Source organism: Acaromyces ingoldii (assembly GCF_003144295.1).
Source record: "Acaromyces ingoldii strain MCA 4198 unplaced genomic scaffold FA10scaffold_4, whole genome shotgun sequence".
NCBI classification, from domain to species: domain Eukaryota; kingdom Fungi; phylum Basidiomycota; class Exobasidiomycetes; order Exobasidiales; family Cryptobasidiaceae; genus Acaromyces; species Acaromyces ingoldii.
In genome coordinates this window covers 1,043,826-1,055,786 of record NW_020290250.1, presented here as the reverse complement: position 1 = coordinate 1,055,786, position 11,961 = coordinate 1,043,826, and the positions used below count along the sequence as shown (strand labels likewise).

The window sequence follows — 11,961 nt, the reverse complement described above, 5'->3', positions numbered from 1 at the left end:
CCGGGCTTCTGCCCGTGAGCCCACGGCCAGAGATCCGTCTCAATCTCTCGTCCCGTTCCAGGCCAGTAGTGAGATAACTGTTTGCGCAGAGGCAGAAAAAGGGTTTGGACCTCTTCATCATCTTCTTCTCTCCTTTCTCCTCCCCTTTCCATCACCCATCTCTGACTCCCTCGCTCATCATGTCGCACCCAGTGACCCAGCACGGTCTCTTTGAGATCCCTCCTGTCAACAATGAGCCCATGGTGAGGAGGCTTGCATAGCAATGTTGAAATCGAAGCTGACTCCCAAAGTGGCACAGCGCAACTACGAGGCAAAGTCAGCCGACCGCGCGGGCCTCCAGGCTGCTGTCGACGCCATGATGGCCAAGGGCACCTTTGAGGTCCCTTGCATCATCAACGGCCGCGAGGTCAGGACCGGACGCAAGAGCAAGCAGGTCAACCCGTCGGACCACGCCAAGGCCCTCTGCGAGTACCATGAGGCGGACGAGGCCCTCATTGGCGAGGCCATCAAGGGCGCTCTCGAAGCCAAGACGGCGTGGGAGCACATGCCGTGGAACGATCGAGCAGCCATCTTTCTCAAGGCGGCCGACCTGCTGGCTGGCAAGTACCGCTACGAGGTCATGGCCGCCACGATGCTGGGCCAGGGCAAGAATGTTTGGCAGGCCGAGATCGATGCGGCCGCCGAGGCTTGCGACTTTCTCCGCTTCGGCATCAAGTATGCCGAGCAGCTGTACAGCATCCAGCCCCCCAAGAACTCGCCAAATGTCTGGAACAGAGTCGAGTACCGTCCCCTCGAGGGCTTTGTCCTGGCCGTGTCGCCGTTCAACTTTACTGCAATCGGCCTCAACATCCCCTGTGCGCCTGCCATGGTCGGCAACGTTGTCGTCTGGAAGCCAAGTCCGATGGCAACCTACTCCAACTACCTCGTCTACAAGATCCTCGAGGAGGCCGGCCTCCCCGCGGGCGTCATCCAGTTCTGCCCCGGCCCCCCCGAGCCCATTGTGGCAACGGCCATCAACCACCGCGAGTTTGCCTCGCTCCACTTTACCGGCTCCACCTTTGTCTTCCGTAACCTCTGGAAGCAGATTTCCAACAATCTCGACAAGTACCGCGGCTACCCCAGGATCGTGGGCGAGACTGGCGGCAAGAACTTCCACCTGGTCCACAAGAGCGCAAATGTCGAGTCGGCTGTGCACCAGACCATTCGTGCCGCGTTCGAGTACCAGGGTCAAAAGTGCAGTGCATTGAGCAGGCTGTATGTGCCCAAGAGCATGTGGAACGCAAAGGGCGGCTTCAAGGAGCTGCTGCAGAAGCACGTCGGCGAAATCTCCCTGGGGCCCGTCAATGAGTTCCAGCACTTTATGGGACCCGTCATTGCCCGGCACTCCTACGACAAGATCATGGGCCTCATCGATGCAGGCAAGAAGGCCGGTGGCCAGATCATCACTGGCGGCGTCGGAGATGACTCAAAGGGCTTCTTTGTCCAGCCCACCGTCATTGAGACGACGGACCCGGGCTCGGTGACGATGGTCAACGAGATCTTTGGCCCCGTCCTGACCGTGTACGCGTACGACGACGACAAGTTCGAGGAGACCTGCCACCTGATTGACTCGACGACCGAGTACAGCCTGACGGGCGCCATCTTTTCCACGGACCGCGCGGCGCTCATCAAGGCGAGCAACCTGCTGCGCAATGCCAGCGGCATGATGTACTACAATGACAAGTGCACTGGCGCAGTCGTCGGCCAGCAGCCGTTTGGTGGCGCCAGGGCCTCAGGTACCAACGACCGAGCCGGCAGCATGGCCCTGTGTGAGTCTAACCTTTGCATTGGTTGTGCAATGTATATGAGCCCCCCACTGACCTGCCTCCCGTGTCATCTTGACAGTGCTCCGCTTCACCTCTGCACGAACTATCAAGGAGTCCTTCGTCGACATTGGCCACTACTCATACCCGTCCAACCACGACTAGGGTGTCTCCGTAAAAGAAGACTACTGGCCCTCGCTCGTCTTCGCGTCGATGGACACGCATTAACACCGTCCAACAGGTTTTCTCTTTTCCCCTCCCCCGCATCCTGCGTCGTCGGGCACGCCTTAACACTGCCCTCTTCATTTTCCGCATCTGTAAAACAAACGGCATCGCTTCCCTTAATGTCCATATATCAGCATCCATTCGTACGGGTCCATGGACCGTGCGCGCGTGTGTGTCCCTGTGAACTTTGTCTCCCAAGCGGGCGATTCTTGATTATCCCGCGTGTCTATCACGACGTCATGCGCTTGCATGAGAAAATCTCTATCAAGCCACGCTGAGGCCTCGGGATCCGTCCCCAGGAGGCGCTGGGAGGGCCAAGCTCAAAAGGGTTCCGACTTGTAGAGACGGGTCCGCACCTCCGTCCCGTCGTAACGGACCAAAACCCTGCCTTGGCTCGTTCTCCCACACGTCGCGGTCCCACTCCTCGCGCACGGACAGCCATTTTCATTTATTTACTTATTTTTATTTTTATTTTCTCAAAAGCAAAACGTGTCAAAAGCAGGCGCTCTCGCGCGCGCACCCTTTGGCAGGCTCCGCTGCTTGGGACATGGAGGCCCAAAAATTGTTTTCTGCACAGAACACTCCTTGGCAACTATAACTCTGGTAAGTTTTACAATCAATCATATATTGGACGAGCAAAAGAGTTAGTGGTTGTGTAGTAGCGCACCTTGCTTCTTGCAAGGGACGGGTAGGGTGACTGAAGGCGCACCCGATCTCAAAGGGATGGATCTTCGCTGCTTTTCCCTGTCGAGGCCCAGGGCCGCTGTAGCTAGTGGTCCTCTGGTCTATCTGTCCGCTTATGCAACAACAGATGAGGCCTGTTAGGCCCTGAGCGAATGCAGCGGACGAGGTAGGAGGTCGATCATCAGAGAGTACACAGGCTGTGGCAGCTCCGACACAACCATCGTCTGAATCCTATCATCACTTGCGCTCAACCAGGCCACCGGACAAGCAGCTGGTGACTTCATCGAGCAAGAAGCCAGGAGGAGAATAAAGAGGTAAGGAGAGGAGGTCGACATCGAACCTGAATTCCAACCTTGGCAGACCTTAAAAAAAAAAGAGACCAAAAAAGGGCAAGAAAAAGAAAAGGAAAAGCGCGACCTAGCCAGAGGGTTGCGACATATCAATCCTTCTCAGCCGCGAGTGTAACAACAAACAGGCGCGCGCCCACCGTACGGGGGCTGTAGGCAGGCGCGGAGTCGCAAGGGCGGTCTTTCGTCCCCCCTTTGCCTCTGTTTTTTTCGCAGCTTATTCTCTCTTCGACAACCTGCATACCGTGGGCGGCCGCGCTGGTACAGCCCAGCACTACGTACTGGCTGAAGTGCCCGCTACTACTAGTCTGGCGGGAGCCCGATGAAGGCGAGCGCACCCTGCCTCAAGGCACGCATCCTCGCTTGATCCGGTCGACTTGCTACTTTTGGCTGAGTCCTGCCACGCCTGGCTCCATCGCTCAACATGTCGAAGCCGTTCTACAGCCGAACTCCTGCATCGACGACTACCAACGTTGCTAATAATAACAGTACAAGCAGTACTAGCAGCAGTAGTAGTAGCGGAAGTAGTGGTGGTGTCAGTGCTGCTGAGGTGAGTAGTAGTCGATTTATGCATCGAAAGGGAAATGGCCGATATGTTGACAGATCCACCCACCACAGAGCAAGCCCCAGGTGCAAGGGTTCGGGCACGGAAGCCGCGAAAGAATCACCACCGCCCCTGCCACAACATCAACTACTACTAGTAATATTAGTAGTAGTGGTAGTAGTTCTGCCGCTGCTGCTGCACTCAAGCCCTCGTCGATCGCGAGGCATGCATTGAGGGCCTCTCGCGCATTTAGTTCCCGCGCAGCTTCGAGAAGCAACATTCACGGCAGCAGCAACGAGGAGAACGAGGCTGAAGAACAGCCGTCCACGAGGAAGCAGCAGCAGCAGCAGGTGCAGCAAGCCATCGGCGGCGACGGCAGAATACAAGCCGCAACCAAGTTGCCCGCCCGAAAATCACAACCTGCACCACCACCTGCCCTTGCCACCGCCCCTCCCCCCGTCCCCGCCCTCCCTTCGTTGCTCTCTCCTTCGCTTCTCCGCTCCCCTCCTCTGTCGTCGTCGGCCTCTTCATTGTCGTCGTCGTCTGCGTCGCAGGCCTCGACCAGCCCTTCTTCAAGGCCATCTCCGCTGTCCAACTCTCTACATTCTTTTGAAAAGGGGCGCCCCGGACTCGTCGCAAGCCCGCAATCAGCGCATACACAGCTGAACAAGTCGCCGCGCGAGGTCCAAGAAGAGAATATGCTCCTCCTCCCACCACAGCCCGCCTTTCTGGGCAGGCGATCGAGCAGTAGCGGCTACAAGAGTAACAATGCCAGCACCACGTCCTTTGTCTCGAGCTCTGCCGGCGACGACGACATGACTCCGCCGCACAGCGGTAGGGACTCAGAGGGAAGCTGGGAGCACGTTCAGAACAATGTCATCGGCGATGCCGCTGGGCGCGACGGAGCACGGAGCACGAAGCGCGGCTTCAGCTTCGAGGACAAGCCAAGGTCTACAGCAAGGGACAATGGCGGCTTCAAGAGTCTGGGAAGGAGGCTTTTCAATCGGTCTGCCGTCATTCCCGCTCGCTCCGAATCGCAATCTTCGGCTGCCTCGGCGCAGAGTTCCCCGCCGCTAACGCCCACGACACCCCCGCGGCTTCCTTCGTTTCAAAAGGGCATCGATGGACTGCCGATCTTGCCGCCCTTGTCTGTCATGACGACCACGCAGGCGCATCAATCCTTTGCAGGCAGCATGCTCGAGCAGCGCGGCAACTTTGCTGGATCGGCGGCCTCGAGCGCTTCCACCACCTCGTCGATCCCCGCACTGAGCCACGACTCGAGCGCGACCTCGTCGTCCCTGTCCTCGTTGGGCCTTCCGCTCCTTCCTCCGGCCACGGCGACGGCCTCCAAGGCCAAGAAGGCACCCATGACGACCATGACCGAACGTGTCGAGAGTCCCACACGGACTAGTCCTCCCATCTCGCCCACGGGTATGCCCAGGTCGAGATCGTCGCAGCAGGTCGTCGTCACGTCAGAGCCGACCGAGGACAGCGACTTCCTCAGAGCCGTGCTCAACTTTGGCTTCTCCGACGAGGAGCAGGACGATGTACCTTCCCTTCCTACGAGATCCTCTTCCCGCTTCGGCGGTCTCGCTGGAGGAGGAGCAACATCCACAGCCACAGGTTCCCAATACTCTCCATTTGCGCTTGGATCACTGCCCAGCTGGACGGCCCGACGGCAGGGCGAGGCGCCCAAGCGCCTCACAGAGGCAGAGGCCCGAGCAATGGCAGAGGAAGAGAGGCAATCCAAGTCGACTCAACCCTACGGCTACAGCGGCGGCTTTTCCGAACGCAGGCAGTATCGTGCCGGCCTCTTTGGACGCAATGTCACTTCCCAGGATGATGATTCCGAGGACGAGTACGGGGACGACGGCGACGATGCTGAATCGTCCGAAGACGAAAAGGGGACCGTGACCAAGGCGCCGTTCCCATCTTCGTTTGCGAAGGCTCCAAAGAGGCATTCTGGCTCGTCTTCGGCTGGAGCAGACCACCGTACATCGTCGCCCGTGAAGCAACCTCAGACACCCTCAGGACCGGGACTGGACACGGGGGCGAAAAAGGCAATCTACACCTGCACCCTTCTCAAGGTACACCCTCAGCTGGCCAGCTGTGTCAAGGTGTCCCCGGATGGCCAACTAGCGCCTGGTGCAGCAAAAATTGCAGAGACACAGGACAATGCGGCCCTGCGAGATGTCCGTTTTCCACGTTCCATCAACCGACCCTCCCACCTGGCCAGCCACAGCTCCACGACCTCGTTTACCAGAGACCTCCGTGTGGCCGTTCACCGGTCACACGTCATGAAGAAGCTCAAGAAGACGGTACTGCCAGTGCACGAAGAGGTCGAGCTCGGCTGGTTCGTCACCAAGTATGGCTCCCAGCTCATCTCGCCCGAAGAAATTGCAGCTCGATTGGCGCAGAGGCCGGCGGCAAGTCCAGAAGCGCTGGCAAGGCCTCCTATGGCGGTACCGCTTGCTTCTGCTTCGCCTGCGACACCATCTTCGCCCCTGGCCCGGCGAGACTCGCTCGATTCCATCGTGGGCGAGTCCATCGTCGAGCACAATGGCATGGCCCTCTGGTCCTCCAGGCCTGGCTTCGTCGACCGTACCGTGGTAGTTGCCGACGAGGAGTACCATCCCGGAGAGATTGTGCTGCCGTTGGCTGACATGAGCTTCACTGTGGGCAAGCGCGCAAGTGTCGTCGCAGCCACCACACCAGGACAGGCTTCTGCGGTCAAGAAGACTGCGCGGCCTGGACCGATTACCTTCTCAAAGAGAACACAGGTCCTGGCGGGCTTGGCCCCCGAGATTGACCTGGCAGCGCCCAAGGGAACGAAACTGGTGGGACCGCCGAGACAGAGGGAGAGGCCGCCCCGGCAATCGACGATGCCCAATTCGACTTCCACCTATGGACAACCGCGAGATCGCTCTGTTGCACCTTGGATGGCCGGATCTCGGCCGCCGCAACCGTGGCGCACCTCGACGATGCCCACCCCGCGGCAAAGTCAGATGGCCAGTGGCGCGGACTTCGGCGAAACAAATCTTCCCGTCGTCTCGAGCTCGGCGTCGGTTGCTACGCTGAAGCCGCCAGAGGAGAGCGACCGGGCCGCTGCTCTTCGCAAACTTAGCGGGTCCACCTCCTTGGCAGCGCTTCACCAAAGAGCATCGACGGACTCGGTCACAACCGCGACCAACACGGCATCTAAGCGAGACCTGCGAGCTGCAGCAAGCTACAGCGGCCACGGCATCGCTGAAGAGGACGAGAACGAGCGCTCGAGCGACGAAGAAGAGGAGGTTCCGCTCGCCATGCTTCGGTCGCACCGAGCCGAACGGTCCGCCGAGCGCGAGCGAATGGCCCGGCTCGAGGCAGAAGTTATGCAGCTCCGTGAGAGGGAAAGGGAGATGGAGGCCGTCATGCGAAAGGAGGTTGAGCGGAGAAAGGCTGACAAGCTGCTCGAAGAGAGGAAACGAACGTTGGCCGAAGCAAGGACAAGAAGAGCAAAGACGGAGCATTCAGCGCTGCTATCTTCGCCCACGTACGGAGCCGGGAGCCCTCTGTCACCGTCTCCGGTGGGTCCTGGCATGATGAGGAAAAGCTCGACGACGCACCTGGAGGCACCAAATAGTCCACCGAGCCTGAACAAGAAGCAGTCGTCGAAGCACGTCTCCTCGCTAGCTCCTCCCAGCCCCAATGAGTCGAGACCGTCGCAGATGCCGTCGCCGAGGCAATCGTTCTATGCCGGTGGTTTCCCTCAGCAGCCTCATCAGCTCATGAACAGCATGAGCATGGGCAACCTTCATCAGCATCCTTCTTCGCCAGGCAGCGCCCTCGGTGTTGGCGGCATGGATCCCCGAGCGAGCATGATGCTCCACCCTCACCATTCGCAATTCTTCCACCACCAGCACCAGCAGCACCAGCAACATCAGATGGGCTCCATGATGCAGGCACCACCATCGCCTCTTGTCCCCCAGACGCTCCTCAACCAGCACCCACACTTTGTGCAGCAGCAACAGCAGCAGCAGATGATGATGATGCCATCCCCGTACCTACACCACTCGATGAGCATGGCAAACATACGCCCAGGTCCTCAGCCGCTTGTCCAGCTTGGGCCTGGGCAGATACCCTCGAGCGCCACTCAGCACCGCCTCGCTTCTCCACGAAGATGATCAAGTCTCTAGACTCCATATCCCCTCTCACACAAGTCCCACAACCACAGAGACACATCCATCCACCTATACAAAAGCACACTCCCCGTGATCTCTCCTTTCCTTCATTCACTTCCCTCTAATCGCCGATGTATTCTGTTGTTTGTAGGACCGTCATCATATCTCGAACAATCTCTTTCCTCTCACATTCTCATGTCATTTACCCTTCTGCAAATGAACATCAATGGAAGGAACTCGACGGCGTAGCTGAGAGGAAGGAGCTGGATTAATTCGACGAAACGTATGCTCGTTTGCTCTATACGCGGGTGGCATGGACAAGGTGAAGGAAGCAGAGGACGATTAGAGCACTGCTCTAGAGTTAGATAGCAAATGAGAAAGAACAAGGGAGAAAACGAGGGAAACGTGTAGATTAATGATACAAGAATGACTGGTCAGACTCATCAGTGATGAAAAGAAGATGGCCAGTATCGCCGTACGACCGGTTTAGAAGCCAACGAGAGCGTTTCTACATGATGCGATGCATGCTTCCTTGGTCGATGTGCCTGCCCCGCCTCCTTTGTTACACCGAGTCATCGTGAAAGTGCCACCGGGTGTCCTTGGGACTGATGGGTGCATGCTTGACGTACCGTTCGTTGTCCTTTGGCCGCTCCTTTTTCTTGCAGCTGGCCAGCATGCTCTGCAGCGTCAAGAGCACGCTGCAAACGTTGAGCACGGGACTCCACTCATTGGCTAGGATGCTGACGCAGCAGTGCCCGTTGCTGTAGATGTGCGGGTGCTCTGGTGCCGTCCAGCCGTCGTTGGTGACAAAGACGACCTCGGGCGACTCGAGCGGATAGTTGTCTGGAAATCGGAAGCGGAGGGCAAACGTCTCGCCTGCGTAGACGGTGTCTGTGCCTAGGACCGAGAGGGTAAAGCGCCACTCGCGCAGGTCTTCTGCGGAAAGCAGTGTTGTGCCGGCAGGTGGACCTGAGCTGTTAATCTCTACGATGGGATCAGGGTTTGAAGAGACTCTGTTCAGCAAGCCTCATTCACTTTGCCTTGAACGGCACTGGTGAAGATGGGGCAACATACCGTTGAGTTCTTTGCTGAGCCGTTTGGTGGCTATGCGAAGCGACATCTTCAACACTTGTCCCTTCCTTTCGTCCGAAGCTCCGTCCAACAGCTTGCTGGTGATGCCTTTTGTTATTGTTACTGCGAGGAAGGAGTGAAGCGAGTCGAGCGAGAAGTCGGCGCAAGGCAGTCGCGGTGGTCGTCGCGGTCAAGAAGGGCTGAAGACGCCCCCCTTCGAAAGTAGTAGTGGGTGTCCGTGCGCGGCGCCCACACGTGAAATCAAGGCTTGAGCTTATCGGAGAAGCCCTGGCATGTTTGGTTGGTTGATTGCTTGTTGCTTGTTGCTTGCTTGCTGTCGAGAAGCACCAAGCTCCGGCTCGAAACTACACCATGTCGACCTCCAAGATTCATCAAGTCTCACACCCGCTGCTCAAGACTCAGATAGCCAATCTCAGGCTGGCCAGCACCAATTCCAAGGAGTTCAGGTCGCTCGTGGCGAACATCTCGACGATCTTGGCAGTCGAGGCAACGCGAGAGTGGGATTGCAAGCTCGTCGAGGGGCAAGGTCCTCTGGCAGAATTCGAGGGAGAAGCCCTCAAGGTGCGTTTCAAAGTCTTCGTGCCGTATCTCTCACTCGTCATGGTGTGCTGACAACAGGCAAATGTCCTGAGCAGGAAAGGATCGGGCTGGTCCCAATTCTGAGGGCTGGCTTGGGCATGGTTGATGGTGAGTTCTCAACCCTTCCTTATCTACTTCTCGAACAAATCCGTCTGATACTTCACTGTACCCTCATAGCAACGCTGTCGCTTCTTCCTGAAGACACATCGGTGCTTCACATCGGCCTTTTTCGAGAAAAAGTCTCGCTCCAACCGGTCGAGTACTACAGCAAGGTGAGCGAGTAGTTGTGTTGATTGCGCGTACGTGAAGAAGAGAGCCAACAGATGCCTTCAAGCTCCCGTCCGAGACGACGGTCGACCGCGTCGTGATTCTTGATCCGCTCGTTGCGACCGGTGGTACCTCGATCGTGAGTTGCTCTGCCTTCTCTTCGCCCCCCAACTTCTCTCTCTTCCTGACGAAGCTCATTCCCTGACAGGCCTGTGTCGGCATGATCAAGGACTGGGGCATTCCCGTGGAAAAGATTCAGCTCATCTGCATCCTCGGCTCCCAGCCTGGTCTCGAGGCCGTCTCCAAGGCCTACCCCGGTCTCGACATTTGGTGAGAGACCCCCTTTGTCCTGCCCTGTTCTAGTATGGACCGGCCCCTCTGACTGCGCGCCCTTATGAAACAGGGTCGGTGCCGTGGACCCTCAACTGAGTGACAAGGGCCTCATCCTTCCGGGGCTCGGAGATACCGTGAGTTGTGCACTCGTCCTTTAAGACTGCCCTTCCCTTCTCATTGACAAACACACACAGGGCGACCGACTTTTCAACACTCTGTAACCGAGAGCAAGGTCATAATAGAAACAGGAAGTGATCAAAGGGACATTGGCATTCTACCTCATTGGGGCACTGTGAGCTCGACGATGGGCGCAAGTATGCGCATTTTTGCAAATGATCTACAAATACAGTGTGGGTGGGGGTTGAAAGACTTGCCATGATTTCGGACGCCAGATCACAGGCTCTCGTTCAAGTAGGCAGCAAAGCGTCGAACAATGTCTTCTTCCCTCGTGGTCGCCGCTGCTCCTGCGGCACCAGCACCTCGCTTCTGACTGGCGACTTGCTGATCCTTGAGCTGCCCTTCTTTTCCCGCCGCGATTCCCAGCTCGTTGGACGCCGAGACGCCCATGGCGTGCATCTTGACAAACTGGCGCTTGTGTCTCTGCAGGGCTGCATTTGTTGGTGGGGCCTTACCAGCTGGCAGATGCAGAGGCACCACTATATTTCTCGGGGGGGTCGTAGGCAAAGTGATAGGAAGCGAGACGGAGCCGCCATCGACGGGCAGACCTGACTGATTAGAGAGCGACGAGATGCAGGACACGACCGACTGCGTCAAGCTTTCGAGAAGCGAAAGGTAGTTTGTCGAAGTTGATTTCGTCTGTCGTCCTCTCGAAGTCAGCACACCGCACTTTTTTTACAATGCAGCAGGTACGAGGAAGGGAGGGGGGTGTGGAGGCGCGACTCACGGGCACGACGACGCCGGGCGCCCTCGAGATCTTCCCAGACGTGATTGTGGTCCATATGTCTTCAACCGGGAGGAGACCACTTGAGGTACCTTGCCCTGCTGCTGCAGAAGAAGGGTTGCTATCAACGACGAATAAGGGCGAATCCCATCTGGTCATTGGGTTTGGCTCTTCGAACCGCATCGTCATTTCCTCGAAACTGCATGTTCCCTCAGCGCTCTGCACTCCACTGGTGTTGCTGCTAGATCAGCAGAAACTCACGTTCTCTCATCGTATTTGCCCGCTTCCTCGTTCCGCCTCCTGCACTCTTCCTTCCCACACACGACCAAGATGCTCGCACACCTCACGCCCACCTCCCGCGCAGCGCACCAAAGCTGATAGCGGAAGCCCTTGATGTTGGTCCCCGCGCCTCCGTCTGCCAGCACGATTGCGTCGTGAGCAATACATCGCGTCACATGAGACAGGTAGGACGCCCGTGCCGGCTTCTCGGCCAGCTGCGAGGAGAACGATGACGGCGGTACGTGGGCCGTCTCGTTGGTGATGTGGTGGACTCTGTAGCTCGATTCCTTGAGCGACAGACCAGCAATCAGCTCGGCAGTCCGCGTCGTCTTGCCGCTGCAGGGCAGGCCGCTGATAATGACGAGGGCCATATGAGGGAGCTCGCTCGCCTTCGTGGTCTCCCTCTTATGTTTTCTCTCCCGAAGTCAAGGTCAAAACTCTAAAGAAGTCCACTTCTCGCGGATCCTTCTTGATGACATAAGCCAACACAATACACCAACAGCCGCTGAGGATGATCTGGAAGCGAGTAGATTGGAGAACTTTAGGCTGAGATATGACAGGGGGAAGGAAATGAAAAAAGCCACTTCTTTTGATTCGACTCGAGGAACAAGGTAGAGGGAGGTGAGCGGAATAGATGGAAAACATAGAATGAGATAGAGAGGGAGAGAGGGAGGGGGGGATTGCAGAGAGGAGTAAAAAACGTCCAGCGTTGTTGGAGGGTGTACGAGAAAAACGAAGCGGTGTTGTG

General features: G+C 57.5%; 5 protein-coding genes across 5 annotated transcripts; 3 read left to right on the top strand and 2 right to left on the bottom strand.

The window, feature by feature from the left end:
* The first annotated feature begins 154 nt into the window (after positions 1-154).
* On the top strand, positions 155-2,162 carry FA10DRAFT_242742 (putative delta-1-pyrroline-5-carboxylate dehydrogenase). The gene is made up of 3 exons (XM_025519290.1): positions 155-242; positions 299-1,808; positions 1,885-2,162. Exons 1-3 carry the CDS (start codon positions 180-182, stop codon positions 1,965-1,967), a joined length of 1,656 nt encoding a protein of 551 aa, XP_025376504.1. The 5' UTR covers positions 155-179; the 3' UTR covers positions 1,968-2,162.
* Positions 2,163-3,482: 1,320 nt separating this feature from the next.
* On the top strand, positions 3,483-7,765 carry FA10DRAFT_287187 (hypothetical protein; the record flags this gene model as incomplete). Its single annotated transcript, XM_025524128.1, has 2 exons — positions 3,483-3,608; positions 3,677-7,765. 2 exons carry the CDS (start codon positions 3,483-3,485, stop codon positions 7,763-7,765), a joined length of 4,215 nt encoding a protein of 1,404 aa, XP_025376503.1.
* Positions 7,766-8,002: 237 nt separating this feature from the next.
* FA10DRAFT_253422 (UBC-like protein) lies at positions 8,003-9,017 on the bottom strand. The gene is made up of 2 exons (XM_025519687.1): positions 8,837-9,017; positions 8,003-8,746 (listed from the first exon to the last, which is right to left on the bottom strand). Exons 1-2 carry the CDS (start codon positions 8,880-8,882, stop codon positions 8,325-8,327), a joined length of 468 nt encoding a protein of 155 aa, XP_025376502.1. The 5' UTR covers positions 8,883-9,017; the 3' UTR covers positions 8,003-8,324.
* Positions 9,018-9,205: 188 nt separating this feature from the next.
* On the top strand, positions 9,206-10,393 carry FA10DRAFT_242737 (putative uracil phosphoribosyltransferase; the record flags this gene model as incomplete). Its single annotated transcript, XM_025519289.1, has 7 exons — positions 9,206-9,415; positions 9,490-9,541; positions 9,611-9,705; positions 9,768-9,839; positions 9,909-10,030; positions 10,104-10,167; positions 10,228-10,393. 7 exons carry the CDS (start codon positions 9,206-9,208, stop codon positions 10,252-10,254), a joined length of 642 nt encoding a protein of 213 aa, XP_025376501.1. The 3' UTR covers positions 10,255-10,393.
* A 33-nt stretch (positions 10,394-10,426) lies between these two features.
* FA10DRAFT_261146 (chromatin associated protein KTI12) lies at positions 10,427-11,584 on the bottom strand (the record flags this gene model as incomplete). Its single annotated transcript, XM_025520062.1, has 4 exons — positions 10,427-10,633; positions 10,666-10,668; positions 10,938-11,163; positions 11,196-11,584. The coding sequence occupies 4 exons, from the start codon at positions 11,582-11,584 to the stop codon at positions 10,427-10,429; spliced, it is 825 nt and encodes a 274-aa protein (XP_025376500.1).
* Between the last annotated feature and the right edge of the window lie 377 nt (positions 11,585-11,961).

Coding starts and splice junctions, on each gene's coding strand:
- FA10DRAFT_242742 (XM_025519290.1), top strand. CDS start 180: ATGTCGCACCCAGTGACCCAGCACGGTCTCTTTGAGATCCCTCCTGTC. Junction 243..298: donor CTGTCAACAATGAGCCCATG/GTGAGGAGGCTT, acceptor AAAGTGGCACAG/CGCAACTACGAGGCAAAGTC. Junction 1,809..1,884: donor AGCCGGCAGCATGGCCCTGT/GTGAGTCTAACC, acceptor TCATCTTGACAG/TGCTCCGCTTCACCTCTGCA.
- FA10DRAFT_253422 (XM_025519687.1), bottom strand. CDS start 8,882: ATGTCGCTTCGCATAGCCACCAAACGGCTCAGCAAAGAACTCAACG. Junction 8,747..8,836: donor GCTCAGCAAAGAACTCAACG/GTATGTTGCCCC, acceptor ATCCCATCGTAG/AGATTAACAGCTCAGGTCCA.